This window comes from Camelus ferus, chromosome 24, assembly GCF_009834535.1.
Source record: "Camelus ferus isolate YT-003-E chromosome 24, BCGSAC_Cfer_1.0, whole genome shotgun sequence".
In the NCBI taxonomy this organism is placed as follows: Eukaryota; Metazoa; Chordata; class Mammalia; order Artiodactyla; family Camelidae; genus Camelus; species Camelus ferus.
The window spans coordinates 17,429,226-17,444,652 of NC_045719.1; the positions used below are offsets into that span (position 1 = coordinate 17,429,226).

The following is a 15,427-nucleotide window of genomic DNA, read 5'->3' on the forward strand; positions in this document are numbered from 1 at the left end:
CAAGCTAGGAAGCCCAACCCTGATTCTAGTGAGCAAGCTGTTTGAGAGTACTCCAGATTTCAGAATGCTCTGAAAACAAGGCTTTGATAAGTCATTCTCTCTCCTTCTCACTTGCGAAATCAATCTCTAGGGTCCCTTTCAAGTGTAACAATTATGACTGGGCTGGACAACATCCAGTTTCAAAAGATGTACTAGTGTATTTTTTCAGCAAAGAAAACATGGACATAATAGCATGATGGTTTAAGACTTTCCCCACAATAGTATTTCTTAAAGATGCAGACATCTTAAAGATGTAGTATTTCCATGTCTTATTTCCATAGGATTCCATATGGTGTGTCAATGCAAACACCTGAGCAATTTAATTTCTTCCTTTATATTCCAATGTATGTATCCTTAGTCTGAAAGATGACTCAGTCCTGGTTACTTAAAATTAACCTATGAGATCATTATCATCAGTCTTCACTGTAACTAAATATTTGAGAATAAAATAAGTGGGTTCTTGGGTCACAGAAAAACAAATCAATATTGAAGGTAAAGCTAGTTATCTTCATCAAGAGTATCAAGACATAATCTTCAGAACACATTATAGAACCCCTCAGATTGATGGTAATCTTCCCAATTCTGGTTCCTTTTATTTGTTCTCCCGCAGACCCCTAACAGTCTTGTTCTTTCATATGTATTTATGTCCTCTGCCTTTCTTAAGATGCAAACACACAAGTCTTTCTTAAGTGACTTTCTTCAATATAACTATTTAGAAGCTTCGATTCTCATTTTTCAGGATCCATCATAATTTGCTTCATTTTGCTTACTCTGGGGCTGGGGCTCTTTATGAGGATAGGAAAAGTTAATTGAAATATCAATCAAGATTTTTAAAATACCACTTTTTTTTTTTTTTTTAAACAAGGCCAAGAAATTCCATCATGTCAGGGACTTTATGAGACTGTGAAGATTAGTCAAGTCTGTTGCCATCTCCCGGAAACAGTGCCAAGCAGGTAAAGACCTCAGTAGTTTGCCCTAACTTGCCTTCTAGAAAACAAATAGCCAAACAAGCTTAGCTTGGGATCTAATCCTGCAACTGATGATTTAAAAAAAAATTATATATGTAATTAAAATATTTTTTAAAATATCCAGTACTTCCTCATTATCCTACACCTCTCTGATGGAGCCATTTTTCCTTGACTGTCTGCAGAAAAGTTTTACCTTGTACTGGGAAATACTTTAGTGTAAATGAATGTCATCTAACATATACTGTCTTAGATCTTTTAGTTTCTTTGAGGGCTTATTATCATTCTCTTAAATAAGCTAAGTATTCTACAAGCAGGTTTTATTTATAAAAGGTCCTTGAAGTAAGTAATTTCCAGCTGTTAATAAGTTATAATTCTATTATTACAAAAGCTAACTAGCCTTCTGGATTAACAAGTGGAAAAAAGATTTAACATTTTCTCAGGGACTAAGTTTTCTGCAAGGAACTCAATGCCTACCTGGCTTTATCAACTGGGTTTTTAAAAACAATCAATAATGTTAAGTTGTAATAAGGGTAGATACTGTTACAAATAAGCTGTATACATTTCTAGATTTCAGCGTGACCCTAATCAAAATTTTGATGTGCTTATTACCAGTAATAAATGCTAATAACTGTTCTAAGTGGCTCATTTAATCTTCATAGGTACAGACATCATTATCCATGCATTACAGATGATACAAAAGCACAATTAACCACTAATTAAGAAACTTTCCCTAAAGTCAACAGATGGTTGCAAAAAACGCTTCAAACCTAGACAGGCTGGCTCCAGAATCCTCATGCTTAACCGTTATGCTATCCTGCCTCTCATATCGTGGAATTGTTACTGGGAATGGTATTCTAAAGATGTTATGCAGCTGAAATCTACCTTACATCAAATACAGAATCACCACTGTGATTGGACTAACAGTCAACTTTCTAAAACTCAAAATCCAACATGTTAAGGAAACAAACTATGCCTTGTGTTAGGTAGTCTAATTCTGCCATTAAATGACCTCTGGAATCCCCAGTAGTGGAGAGGGGTTGTCATTTCCTTGTGAATAACAGCAATGTGGGCCTTGGGGCTATTTTTTTTTTTTTAAACAAAATAGGGACCAATAATAGTAATAGCAGCAACACAGAGAAGACAAAGGGAAAAGAAACAAGGCAAGGAGCTACCTCAATCAGGAATGATAAGCAAAACTCCAGGAAAGCTGACCTATTACTAAAGACCAGTTTTGACCTTGGAGGGGGTGGTGAGAGCTAAGAGCTGACAGGCAGCATATAACAGGCTATTTCTCTGTAAGCAACTTCAAAATTGAGTGGGAAGAAGGAGTTTAACAAAATGAGATCCAACAAATTAATTTTTCTACTTGTACTGATACTTAAATTAGGAAGTCAACTTAATCGTGCTACCTTTAAATTTTCATTTTGTGTGACCCTTTAACCTTAAATTACTTTCATTTTCTGTGTGAACTTTCACCCTCACTCCCTTTAGTATATATTATCCAGTTACTAGAGAATCTCACTGTCTCCAGGCCCTGGAGGTCAGCTAACCTGGAATGGGTGTCCCATGGAACAATGTTCCACAGCCCTTTAACAGGCAGGCCATAAATCAGAGGTTCTAGGCTGTTTGGGAGCAGTAACAGTTTCTTTGCTACATCCCTGTTCCAATCTCCAACATGCTCCTGTACAGAGAGAAGCTCCAACAGGGGAATCTGGTTGTAACATTCCTCAGAAACACTGAAATACGTTTCTGCTGAATACATACAGAGCTAGCAGTTTACAAATTCAGTGAGGCAAACATTAGACCCAGCTTTTCTCTTGACCTTGTCATTTCAACCTCTTCTTGACCACCTGCAGCAACAGCAAACGTGCTTAACTTGTCCTTCACTTTTAACGAATAACTTCACTGGGTATAGAACTCTGGGTTGGTAGCGTTTTTCCTCCAACACTTCTCACTCCACTCCCTTCTTGTCTGTGTGGTTCTGCCGAGAAGTCCACTGCAATTCTTAGTCTACAGGTAAGATGCTTTTCCCCTCTGGCTTCTTCTAAGGCCCTTTGTCTTTCGTTTTCTGCAGGATGAGTATGACATGCTTAAGTGCAGACTGTAGATTTCTTGATATCCTGCTTGGTGTTTGTTCTGAGTTTCTGGATGAGTGATTTGATGTCTGTCATTAACTTTGGAATTTCTTGGCCGTTATTTCAAATATTTCTTCTGCTTCATTTGTTCTCCTTCTGGAATTCCAAGCACATGTATGTTATGCTTTTCCAAATTGCCCCACAATTCTCACGCTGTGTCTAGGGTTTGTTTTGGCTTTTTTTGGGAGGAGGGGTTATTGCTTGTTGTTCATTTTCTTTTTGCATTTCAGTATGGGAAGTTTCTACTGACCTATTACCAAGCTCACTGATTTTTTCTTCAGCAGTACCCAGTCTCTTGAGTTGATCCTCAAAGTCCCTCTTCACTCGTCAGTGTTTATTTCTAGCATTTAAAATTTGCTTTGGATTCCTTCTTAAGCATTTCCACCTCTCTACCTAAATCTAGTCTTGCATAGTTGTCTACTTCTCCATTAGAGCTGTTAACATATTAATCAGCTATTTTAAATTCCTGGTCTGGTAATTCAAATTTTGTGTCATACAAGAATCTGTTTCTGATCCTTGTTTTGTCTCTTTAGACTGTTTCTTGCCTTTGGGTATGCCTTATAATTTTTTCAAAAGCTGAACATGATTATCGGGCAATAAAAACAGGTAAACAGATCTTTATTGTGAGATTTTATGTTATCTGGCCAGGAGCTGGGCTGTATTTAAGGTCTGCTGTAGATACAGATAGCTGAGGCTGAAACTCATTGCTTTGTTAAATAGTCCTTTCACATTAGGCCAGTTCTAATTGGCAAATTCGTCTTGCTTGTCACATGGAATATATCCAGTGATTCTGCCCTCTTATGTAAACCCAACAGGCAGCACCTAAGTTATGCCCGTTCTCAAGTCTGGTCCCAGATACCCCATTTGTTCAACTGTTCTCCAAGGTATTTTGTTTCCATTTCCTTTGCCATTCCAAACCCTGCTTCTGAATACACTGTGGTAAGTTAATTACCTTTGCTTAATGTAGAATCCAGAGTTTAATACATAAATCCAGCTGTGGTTTAACCAGCATCTAATGAAATAGAACTTTCCATATTCTGAACACTTACTGTAGCTTAACAGTGTTTATGTTACCACAGCTGTCACCATGCTAACCACTACATGACCAGTGCTTTCTCCCACAAAGTGATGCGAAGCCAGGTCCTGACCATACCGATGCAGTCAGCTTAGAGAAATCTAAATGTAGGAATTGACAGCGGAAGTTTTTAAGAGACAGGGGATAATAAAAACAATGCAAGATTCACACTGATCCCCATTCAATTTTCACTGGTTATGGACCAATGGTTATTAAACTGTGAGCCATGGATGGGTGTCAGAGGCAGCCTTAATTCAATTGAAGTTGTAAGAAAATTTGTGAGCATATGTGCATTTTTCAAAGCTGCTGGCAACTCAAAAAAGGTTAAAAACATTCATGTTCTTCTCATATTCTATAATCTGATGTTTCATGAACATACCTTTTTTTAATCAAAGAAAACTGAACACATTTATCTATAGTTTCAAAAGTAAACGGTAACTAAAATATCATCAGAATTAGAATACAAAACATATTAATGTAGCATAATTTGTCCAGCATCTAATAAGTTATTAAAGTTTACCAAGTTTACCACATGATAATGAGTTGCCTAATAGATGTGCATTTCACTGTGTGTTAATAATCTCAGTTTTTAAATGTACTAAGTTGATCATCCCAAAAAACTCCCAAGAGTATTACTCTATATTGGAATAAGATCACATGATACTAGGAAGGTTCCAAGAATGGAACCAGCTTCGCTTTGAAGCAGTGACTTTCTTCATAACCTGACCTAAGCATGACCAAATCTGGGAGATGCTTTACAAAGAAATCTTGATTTAGGAAGACAAGCTTGACAGAATTCTGTGAGATTACGTTACTGTGGATGACACAAGGCTCTCCCTAAAATTCTGATTAACTACATAAGAGGTTCACATCTGCCTTAAATCTAATGCGTGCAATGGTATCAAAATTATCAAAACAAATTCTAACACGAATCTTACTTTAAAATCAAGGAGTGCATAAATAAACTAGAAAGTAGAGTTACCAACAAGGATCCTAGTTCTTTCAATAGATCCTGTAAGTGTAACTTATTTATCCTGATGTGGATAAGTGGATCTTTTTATTTTTTAAAGTTCCATCCATTTGAAATAAAGGAAACAACAGATACAATAAATGCTAACCACCTATTATGTTAAGTTAAAAAATCACTTTCACGAATATTTTTTAAAAGATGAAACTGAATATTTACAACTATTTAAAACCAAACCAAAACACAGTGGAGTGAATATATTACAATATTAATAACGACTGTTTTCAGTGGTTGGTGTAAACTTATTTTTTTCAGGGTTTTTTTCTTTTTCAGTATTTTCCAAATATTCTATAATAAACTTGTATTTGTTTTATGATGGAAAAGTGCTGCAGGAATAAAAGGCAAAGAAAAAATTTTAAACTCTGCATATCACTTTTATAAACTGAATTAAACTAAAGTACTCAAATTTCCAATTATAAGGAATAGGGAAAAAGTTAAAAGCACTGAACTTTAGAGCTTGAACAGATCTCACACATTATTAGGTTTAAGATCTACATTTTGGAGATGAGAAAAAAAAGGGCTTGACATTACACAATTTCTTCAAGTTCACAAAGTAAGTTCTACAACCCATAACTCCAAATTCTCAGTTCATTATTCTAATTCATACTCCATACTCACTGAAGACTAACAAGATCCAAGCTGGATGTAAATTTGTACACACAATATGGCTGTCACTGTTTTAACATTTTTTATGTTTACAATGATGTTTTTAACCTATGATTTTTATAAGGTTAAAGAAAATACAACAAAATCTTATCAGGAGCTAAGTGGTTTTAATGTATTCATTTACCCACAATTTTTTAATGTATTTTTCAAGTTTCCTTTGAATATGTTAATTAATACTTCTGTGCCTCAGCCAGTGTTCTCATCCGTAAGACAAGTGTAATAGCAGTATCTGCCTCACAGGATCACAGATGAAAAACATGATTAGGACCAAGAATGGCACCTTCACATGGAGTAAACAGCAAGTATTGGTTATTATTTTACAATAAAACTTTAAATTATCTCCCTTATGATGGAGTTTAAGTGCAATAGCAGATTTCAATTAAACACTTGTAATTTTTCACCCACATCATGGATGGAACTGTTTCCTTCAAGCAGGATTGAGGTATTTCACTCGAGGCCAAAGAATTCTGGGAATCTCAAAACTAATAAGCTCTTGGAGGCTTCAAGAGCAGGGTTTCTTGATGAATAGGGAGTCTGTTTCATTATGAGTGTAGACATTCAAATGAAGGAAAACAAAAAGGTACTATGAGTCAGAAAGGGGCAATAACATGGAACTGCAGACAGAATGAAATCTAGCAGGCAGAGCCCGAGTCGACACCTTAGAACTCAATCTACCTCACTAGCCCTAGTCATCCAGATGCTCCACTCCTCCTAGCAGATGGCAAATACTAGGACAGGTCTAGATAGGGAGTTGAGAAAAAAGGTCATCTGACACACACAGTAGCAGCTCTAGATGGGGACACAACACTAAATCCTGCAGGTGTGAAGAAAGCTGTACTGTTTCTATCTTATTTCCTTTTCCCAATTTTCTTTCATCTTTTTTCTCTTCTCTACCTTTTGTTCCTTTGCCTCACCCTGTGTTCTACAGTCAAAGGAAACTCTTAACTCCATCATCATTTACAACACGAAGTTCATTTTGTGTGAAATGCATATATACTATATACCAGTATATTTAATATGTACTATGTATACATACTATGTACAGACTATCCTAAACAGCTTTGACACGAAATTCAGGCTTTCACACATTAGTTAGCAAACATGTCAAAGCTACCCTATGATGATGCTACAGTCAGCATTTCAGTTTTGTACAGCAGTCTGAGGAGTTAATGAGTGCTGATACTTGCAATAAAAAAAATAAGGGCAGAAATCATACATGCTAAGAGTGGCAAATATTTGCCACTCAGACACTCCCAGGGCTTTACCTGGCTGGCTGTATGTTCCATACTAAAGGAAAATGAGAACAGAATTTTATAATTTGGAATTGGGATTCAATGTCAAAAATTCCAGTGATCCAAAAGTAAGGGGAATTTCATGAATCCAGAAAGAGGAGAATAATGCTTCTTTACATTTCATGAAAAGGCAAGAGAAGATGGCAAATTGCTACGCATCTTTTGCTTGACAGACTGAAGGGAGGTTGATAAGACTGCTTATCAGCATTGCAATCTCCAGCATTGCAATCTCCAGTTCAATCCAATAAAAACTAAATCCTTCTTCCCAACTTAAAGATCAGTTCTTCCTAACTAAATGTTATTCCTATTTAGCCAAGAGAATTACGTATCATTTTAAAACTTGCATTATGTATATTTAATAATTAATCTATGTCCTTACTATTTTTCCATCTCAAATAATACAAAAACATCAGTAACTACTGCAAGGAACTTAGTAATTAAAAAAGTCTCTCTGGGCAAAAACTCGTAATATACGGTTTTGTTGCTGAAATATTAATATAATTTGTCTTAGTCACATTTTTAGGTATGCATTATGTACAACGATGGAGCACTGACTTACTACATTTAAGTTTAAACTTCCTCAGCACAATTCTAGTTTCCTAAATCTCACAAAAAATCTCACTTGTTCAACTGTTCCACTCTCACTTGCTCTCATTTCATAGCCATTATGACTTTGATGTCATCGCTTATATTATTTCCTGGCTTACTTGCCTAGAATTCCCAAACATTCCTTTGTTGATCAGAATAAAATAGTATAGAGCTCTTCATAACATGACCATGAGGACACCCTGTTTTTTGATGGGTAGTAATTAGGGGTGGGGCAAGATCTCCGGGTGTTCAGGCATTTTCAGCAGTTTACGTTACTGTGCTGGATCTTCTATTAACTACTTCCTAGGAAAAAGTTCTTTCCTCTGAGCCTGCTGTCTTACATACTATCTTTCCCAAAATGCCTGGTGGTTCCAGCCACATTACTATCACATAATTATACCGCATATACAACCTACTTGGGTTGCCAGTAAAGTGGACAAGATCCAACATGAATGATTCCAATGACTGGCTTTGCAGATACAGATAATCCCCATCACTCCTGAGCCTCACCAGCCTGAAGGAGACACTGTCCTTTCCGCCTGGCTCCAAGCTCCTGTACACAGTTGCCTCAGCAATGCTACCTGGCCCAAGAGGGGGGATGCACAGGAGCCGACCCTCCTGATGGTTTCCGCTGCAGCACCCTTAGTCACTGTGTGTTGTTTCAACCTCCTGCTTCCAGGTGTTCCACTTCTGAGCACAGGCATTTGTGTAACAGCTCCCACCTTTAGAAGGGCCCATGCCAGGATGTGGTTTACTTCTGCAAATTGTCAGTAATCCACCTTCTAAGACTGCCATTTGAGAGAGGAGGGCACCCACAGCATTCCTTCTCTTGTTAGACTGGAGCTTTTACATACATCATATATAATATAATTTCATTTCCTATACATCTACTTCTCTATTTCATCTTTTAAGCAATCTTTATCAGGAACAGAACTTTCTATGACATCAAAAATGTTCTATTTGTGCACCACCCAACACAGTAGCCAAGAGCCACACGTGGCTACTGAGCATCTGAAATATGGCTAGTGCTGAGGATTTAAATTTTAAATTTTACTTAATTGTAATTAATTTAAATACCACTGTGGCTAGCAGCCGCCTACTGAACAGTGCAGCTCTGTATCTCTACATCTCACCTCAACCTCCCCCCCTTTTCATCTGTCTCTCCTTCCATTTCATTTGTCTCCCCATTTCATCCCCCCTCTTCATTTTATCTACCTTTACATCTTATATTTACATAACAAATATGTAACATAAGATGCATATATCTTTATTATATAATTTATAAGACATACTATGTTTTGTAATTCCTTTATTGTAATATATATTATTTTTTTCTGTAAGTTCTAGGAGGTGGGAAAAGCTGCCACTTAGTCTAACATCCTAAAATAGAAACCTATTCTGCTTTTGTTTTCTCTACAGAATAGAGTGAAAATCTAAATCAGGCAAGGAAATAACATGAACACTACATTTTAATTAAATCCAAGTCTCTTAACAGAATCGATTACATTCCAGAATACTGGGGTAAAAGGCAGAAAATACTTTAGACCAACGTGGTATCTGAGACAATTACATCCAAGAAATCATGGAGAACTACCAAAAGGGTGAACACCAGAAAATACTGTACCTAATTTTGAAAAGAGGCAGATTCCATAAACAACAGAGAAGTAGACCTGATGCAGGTAAGTCTGAATCTCAAAAAAAAAAAAAAAGAAAAAAAAAAAGAGAACATATTGTTTAAAAGAGCTTAGGCATCCAGCTGTTATCACTGAGATGCTAAGAATACATAACCAGCAACATAAACACTTCCTTTCTGAGAGGACTATAGAGATATAAAAATACTACAGACATCTTAAAACTTAAGAGTCCCCCTATAAATAAAACATAAATTCACTGGTTAAATGATAAAACAGGTATAAACTAGCTAGAAAACCTTCAAGTCTTTTTGCTTTGGGATAGAACTTCTACTTACTATCTGCTGAGCAGTTTTAAGCACCCAGCTCCTTTACATTCCATAGTAACCATATAAAGCAGGTATCATTACTATCTCTATTTTATAGATAAGGACACTGAGGTACAAAGAGGTCAAATGCTTTGCCAAATGTCACTCAGCTAGGAAGCGGTGAAGCCAGAATTTACAGTCAGGCAGTCCAGTTTTGGAGTACCTACTCTTCAACACAAAGCTAAACTGCCTCTTGAAGTGTTCAGTGATCCAAGACCAAGTCAATTAATTGAGAAAAATTTCTAACCATCGGTCTATGTTTCTGGCTTTACATCTTAAAAATAAGAATCTCTAATCACATAAAAATATTTTTAGCTATAATTTAGAATCTATCCTTAAGAAATCTGCAGAAGAAAAGAGCCAAGAGAACCAAAACAAGAAATGACAAGTTTTAAAAAAGCTCTACAGACTGAAACATTGATCCAACAAGACAATAAAAGACACATGTATTTTAAAAAAAAATTACATAAGAATCTGACAAACTCCAAGATTAAGAATGACTGATGTTAAAAAAAAAAAAAGTTTGAAGTAGTCCCAAAATTAGCATGAGCAAAAGAAGTCCGTGCTATATTGTCAAAAATATATACACTCCACTTAAAAAAAAACCTGAGCCTAGAAAAAATAGTTTATATGCAGCAAAAAAAGTCAAATTATTTATGCTTTAGTAAACATTTTATTTACTGGAGTTAACTTTCCTTTATTTAAATAAAATATATAAAGCCATATATTTTATAATAATTCTTTACTCTGCTTACTGAAATGATCCTTAAGTCCTTTCCCAAAGTCCACCACTTTCATCAAATGTATATTTTCAAATACCTATTTACCTGCGTAATTCCTAAACCCATGGATTAGGAAAAGTAATCTAAAGGTAGAGGGAAAATGCTTTTGTACTCATTTCTGGCAATAAAAGATAAAAATTAACCAACAAAGAAACACATACGAAGGTTTAAGCAGTATTTTACATTTTACATTAAATAGATCCAAACACTCCTGTAGACTTCACTGAGCTCTGGAGGCGTAACAATTTTACCAGACATTTATAATGTAGATTCTCCTATGTGTCACTTTAACAAGACAACCTGTGCCCGTGGGGACCCTCAGCAGCACTTGTGGCTGGTGTGCTGGCAAAACAGAGGCAAAGATCCATTCAGGTCAGGGCTGATCCAGCAAACTCACAAAACTCTGGTGCTAACATTACCCCTGTATCTTGTTCCCTATCCATTAGCCCCAGACAGTCTAAGGACTTTGAAGCACCAAGCTCTCTGAAATACAATGGTGAGTCTTAAGGCTGACCTTAAAGATCAAATAAACATCTTTGCATCAATCTGTTAAAACTCATCCCATAGAGTTCAAAAGATGGGGGATAAGAAACTAAACCAAAGATCTGCATTTGGAGAGCTCAGTGATCACACAGATAAGAGGTGAGGCACTGTTCTGAAAACAGATGCTCTGCGTTATCTACCTAGCAAACATGAAACATTTTCTCTGGAGAAAAGGAATAGCCCAGAAGAGAAGACCTACATGCGTAACGGTATTTGGGAGTCATCAGAGACGATGATCTAGTATAACCTTACTGAAAGCCAGACTGCTAACAGGCATCAGGTCTTTAACATGAATCAGCAATTTCACCTTCAGGAACTTATCACAAGAGATAATTTATCATAAGATCATGTGAGTAAAGAGTTAACTAAAGAGGTGTTTGCTGCAATACTATTTATAACATCAAAGCAATGGAAACACTTAAATACTCAAAAAGAAACTGATACTATTTAATGATACATACAGACATTAAAAAAGGAAAAGAGGGATATAAGATGCATGTAATACCTTACATGAAAAGGACAATATGCAAAATACATGGAGCCAATACTCAGGGCTAAGCTTTCTGCTTATGTACCTTTTTCCCTAGGATGAAATTAGCTTACTTGAATAATTAATAAAAATAATTAGATTACATGATTCTTGAAAAATGGATAAATTAACTGTAGTCTTAGGCTTAATGATATTTGGATCTCAAAAAATAATTTAAGAAATCATTAAGAAACTAGTTAACATTTGCTTCTTTAAAAACATCGATACAGCTCCATCTTGTCAAATTAGTTTTAAATTTAAATGAAATCAATGATTTCAATGGAAAAACTAAAATATATAAAAAAAACTGAACCACAGATGAAAGATTCCATGATCAGTTCTCTATATTCTTACTACTATGCCCTTGAATGATACTAGTAATTGATAAATCAATAACCATCAAATAGCTACATGCAAACACCTTTAGCGACAGATTTTTCAACTTAGCATTTTCAGTAGTGTATATTTAAAACATTCTTATTTCCTATATTGAGAGATGACATTAAGAATTTTTGATCACTAAATGCTTCAGGCAAAACAAAATTTATCTTCAAGCATTAAAAAAAAAAACTTGAATTTTTTGGAAAACAAAATAAATTGTACAAAAGCACTCTTGAAAAGGTCAAGTAAATCAAGAAATGTCTACTTAGCAGAATTTAAAATATTAAAGCATAAAGGCAAATATGTGTAAAATACTAAGTGGGAAGAACGTAAAACTGATATAAAAACCAAAAATCTACTGGATAATTAAAAATGTGGGTAAAACAAATGGGCCAGTAGAATAGAAAAGGGAATACATTCCATGTATATTTAGAAGTAAATGTGACAGAAATGGCATTTTACAATGCAGTAAAAGATAGACTGTCATTAACTGACTAATCCATCAATAAATGACGAGGGGACATTTACTATCACTTTCAAACAATTAGTTATATCTCTATATCATATATACCATGAACAAAAAATCCTAATGGATAAAATTATTAGGAAAAAAGTATACAAAAATTTTATACTATTTTTGTAGTTATGAATTGAGAAGGCCATCTTAACTATATTCAGAAAACCTAGAATCTACACAGGCAAAGACAAAACTAATTTGTCTTAGAACCGTAAACTCAGAACCAAACAGAAAAGTAGCCAATGGATATAAAAAATCTGTAGCAGAAATAAAAATTTTTATTTTTAAATATTTTATTTATTTATTATTGTATTACTTATTTTATTTTGGGAGGGGAGGTAATTAGGTTTAGTCTTGGAGGAGGTACTGGAGATTGAATCCGAGACTCATGCATGCTAAGAATGTGCTCTACCACTTGAGCTATACTCTTCCCCCCTAAAATGGCTAATAAATATTTTTAAACAACTAATCTGAGTGAACAAAAAAAATTTTTAACCGATCAGTTATGAAAAAATTTAAAAGATCCCTGACATTCAGTGTTGGGCAAGGTTGTGTAGGAAAAGATATACTCATATTTCAAGGAGTTTAAAAAGGCAGAATGTCTTGGAGGACTTAAGTACATTAACTACACTTAAACATATATTCTTTTTGACCCAGCTATTCTATTATACTTCTGAGACTCAATCTTGCAGATACACTCACACAACTATACAAACCCGCATCACCAGGATGTTCTCTGTAGTACTAACTACAATGCTCAAAACTAATAAAAGTAACTCAATGTATGTAGCATGAGAAGAGGGACAGGCTTAAGTAAACTAAACAACATTCATACAATGAGTATTATGCCATCGTTTTTTAAAATAAAGTAAATCTGAATATAATGATGTAAGGCTGCAAAAGATAAACACTATCCTCTCTGACAGCTTTCCCATCTTGACTTCCAGAACTTGAAACTGTGATTTGATTTCTCCTTTTAATAGCCATCAAATTGTGAGTTCCAATTTTCTATGGAAATCTATTCCATAGACTAGAAAATCAGTTTTTTAAGATCCACGTACTATGAGATAAATAGGGATTTTATAAAAATGTTTTTGTATACCAACTGTATTATGAAAAAAAAAAGTGTTCAAAATTGAACAATAAAGATAAGACCTTACTGAATATGGAAGAATTTCTGATCTCTATACTGCCCCTCCAAAAAAACCAAAATCAAAATTTTGTCTGCCTTCCAAGATAATAAGCCCAGTGAACAATACTTTATGCAATAAATTTCAACTTCTGAATGCCAAATATGATTCCCATAGCAATTTGTGAAAGATTTTTAAGATATAAATTAGATTTAGTAATAACCTATTTAAGTTATCTGCTTGATAACCAGCTAAAAGTCTCAAGTTTAAAAAATGATTCATAATTTCTAAAAATTTAAAAAACATTTCATGCTTTCATTCAAATGCTTTAATAGTGGCCTCCTTAAGAAATACGAAAACAGCCAATTCCTGAAATTATACTTTAAATTTTTGTCCCATTAAAAAAAAGAGCAATTAATGACATATTAATACCTCATCAATCACAGCTGATGTTCAAAGATGCTTGATAACTGAAAACTATCTGATGATATCACAGCTGATATGATAAATATAAATCTTGACCTCTCAGTCTCAACTTCAAAGTGATGCCACCTACTTTGTACAAAAAAGTCTAAATATCTCAGATCATTTTCACATACTTCTGACAAAAGAATCACCTTATAAGTGATAATTTACAAAGAGTTCTATGGAATAACTTCCTAGTTCATTAGAAATCTAAATATTTCTTACTTGTATGAAATGTTTAACATAATTTAGGTGGCTTCTCTATACGAAAATCCAGTCATGATGAAAAACTACCAAAAAAAGTCCCCAGAACACTTTATTTCGAGGCAGTGATTACCTCTGAGGAGGGAGGAAGCAGAAAGAGTTGGAGAGACAGGGTTTTAGTTGTTGCTGTAACTTTACATCTAAATAAACACTGGAAATTAAGTTGTTATTTTGCAGGCAGATTTCCCTGGTTCTAAACAATCTGCTACCTCTTTGTGACCTTGAGAAAGTTATTTAATCTCCCTGCACCTCAGTTTCTTTTATCTGTAAAATGGGGACAATGCTTTTTGCTATATATGATTAAATCAGTTGACATATGTGAAGTGCTTAGAATAGTACCTGACACATGGTAAATTTTACTGCCATTATTATCATCAGCCTCACCAGCTGTAACTATCAACCCTGAAATCTGCTGGTATGCACTGGGCGGGAAAAGCGGGAGTTAGGTGGAATGGTATCTGGTCTTTTTTCTACACTTACATTTCAAACATAAATGCTATTTTTGTAATCAGTGATATATAGCCAGTTTAAGTGAGAAAGCAGTATAAAGTGGAATAACAAAGTTTTGGTCTTCTCTTCAATTTTCAAAAACATGAGACAATTCAGGCTTTGGAGTTTGATATTTATTTTTAGCAGGAAGAATATACTAATGATGATGACATCGTTAGAAGGTACGCCCATGTCCAATACCTGCAACAGAAGCTCAACAGAAGTTAAAGAAACCACACCAAAGGCTCAAGACAAAAGTTGTAAGACATTACTTACCCTTAATTCTGCTAACAATAAATACAACAAGTAACAGTGTATTTAGTACTTAAGTTTCATCACAAGATCGAAAACAGGCAAGTTAACTATCAAATGTACTTTTTTCTTTATTTCTACCTTTTCCTTCCTAGGTTAAAACTGGGCAACCTCTCTAAAGGTAGAGCACAGTGTCAGAAACTATGTTCTGAGAGTGTATGTGTGAGCAGAGGAGGGGCAGAATGAAAAAGGGGTGATGCTAATAAAACAATTTGGGGTGGGAGAG

At 34.9% G+C, this 15,427-nt stretch overlaps 1 protein-coding gene across 2 annotated transcripts in view; it reads right to left on the reverse strand.

Annotated features, from left to right (window-relative positions):
* Nucleotides 1-15,427, reverse strand: part of RPRD1A (regulation of nuclear pre-mRNA domain containing 1A) — a 55,768-nt gene that overhangs the window by 11,114 nt on the left and 29,227 nt on the right. Inside the window, exon 7 of one of the 2 annotated variants that reach the window (XM_014558159.2) lies at nucleotides 12,988-15,090. The exons of the other annotated variant lie outside the window; for it this stretch is intronic. Coding sequence (XP_014413645.1) covers nucleotides 14,884-15,090 — 207 coding nt within the window. The 3' untranslated portion in view covers nucleotides 12,988-14,883. Of the gene's footprint in view, nucleotides 1-12,987; nucleotides 15,091-15,427 lie in introns of those variants that run through there. 2 annotated transcript variants of the gene reach the window in all.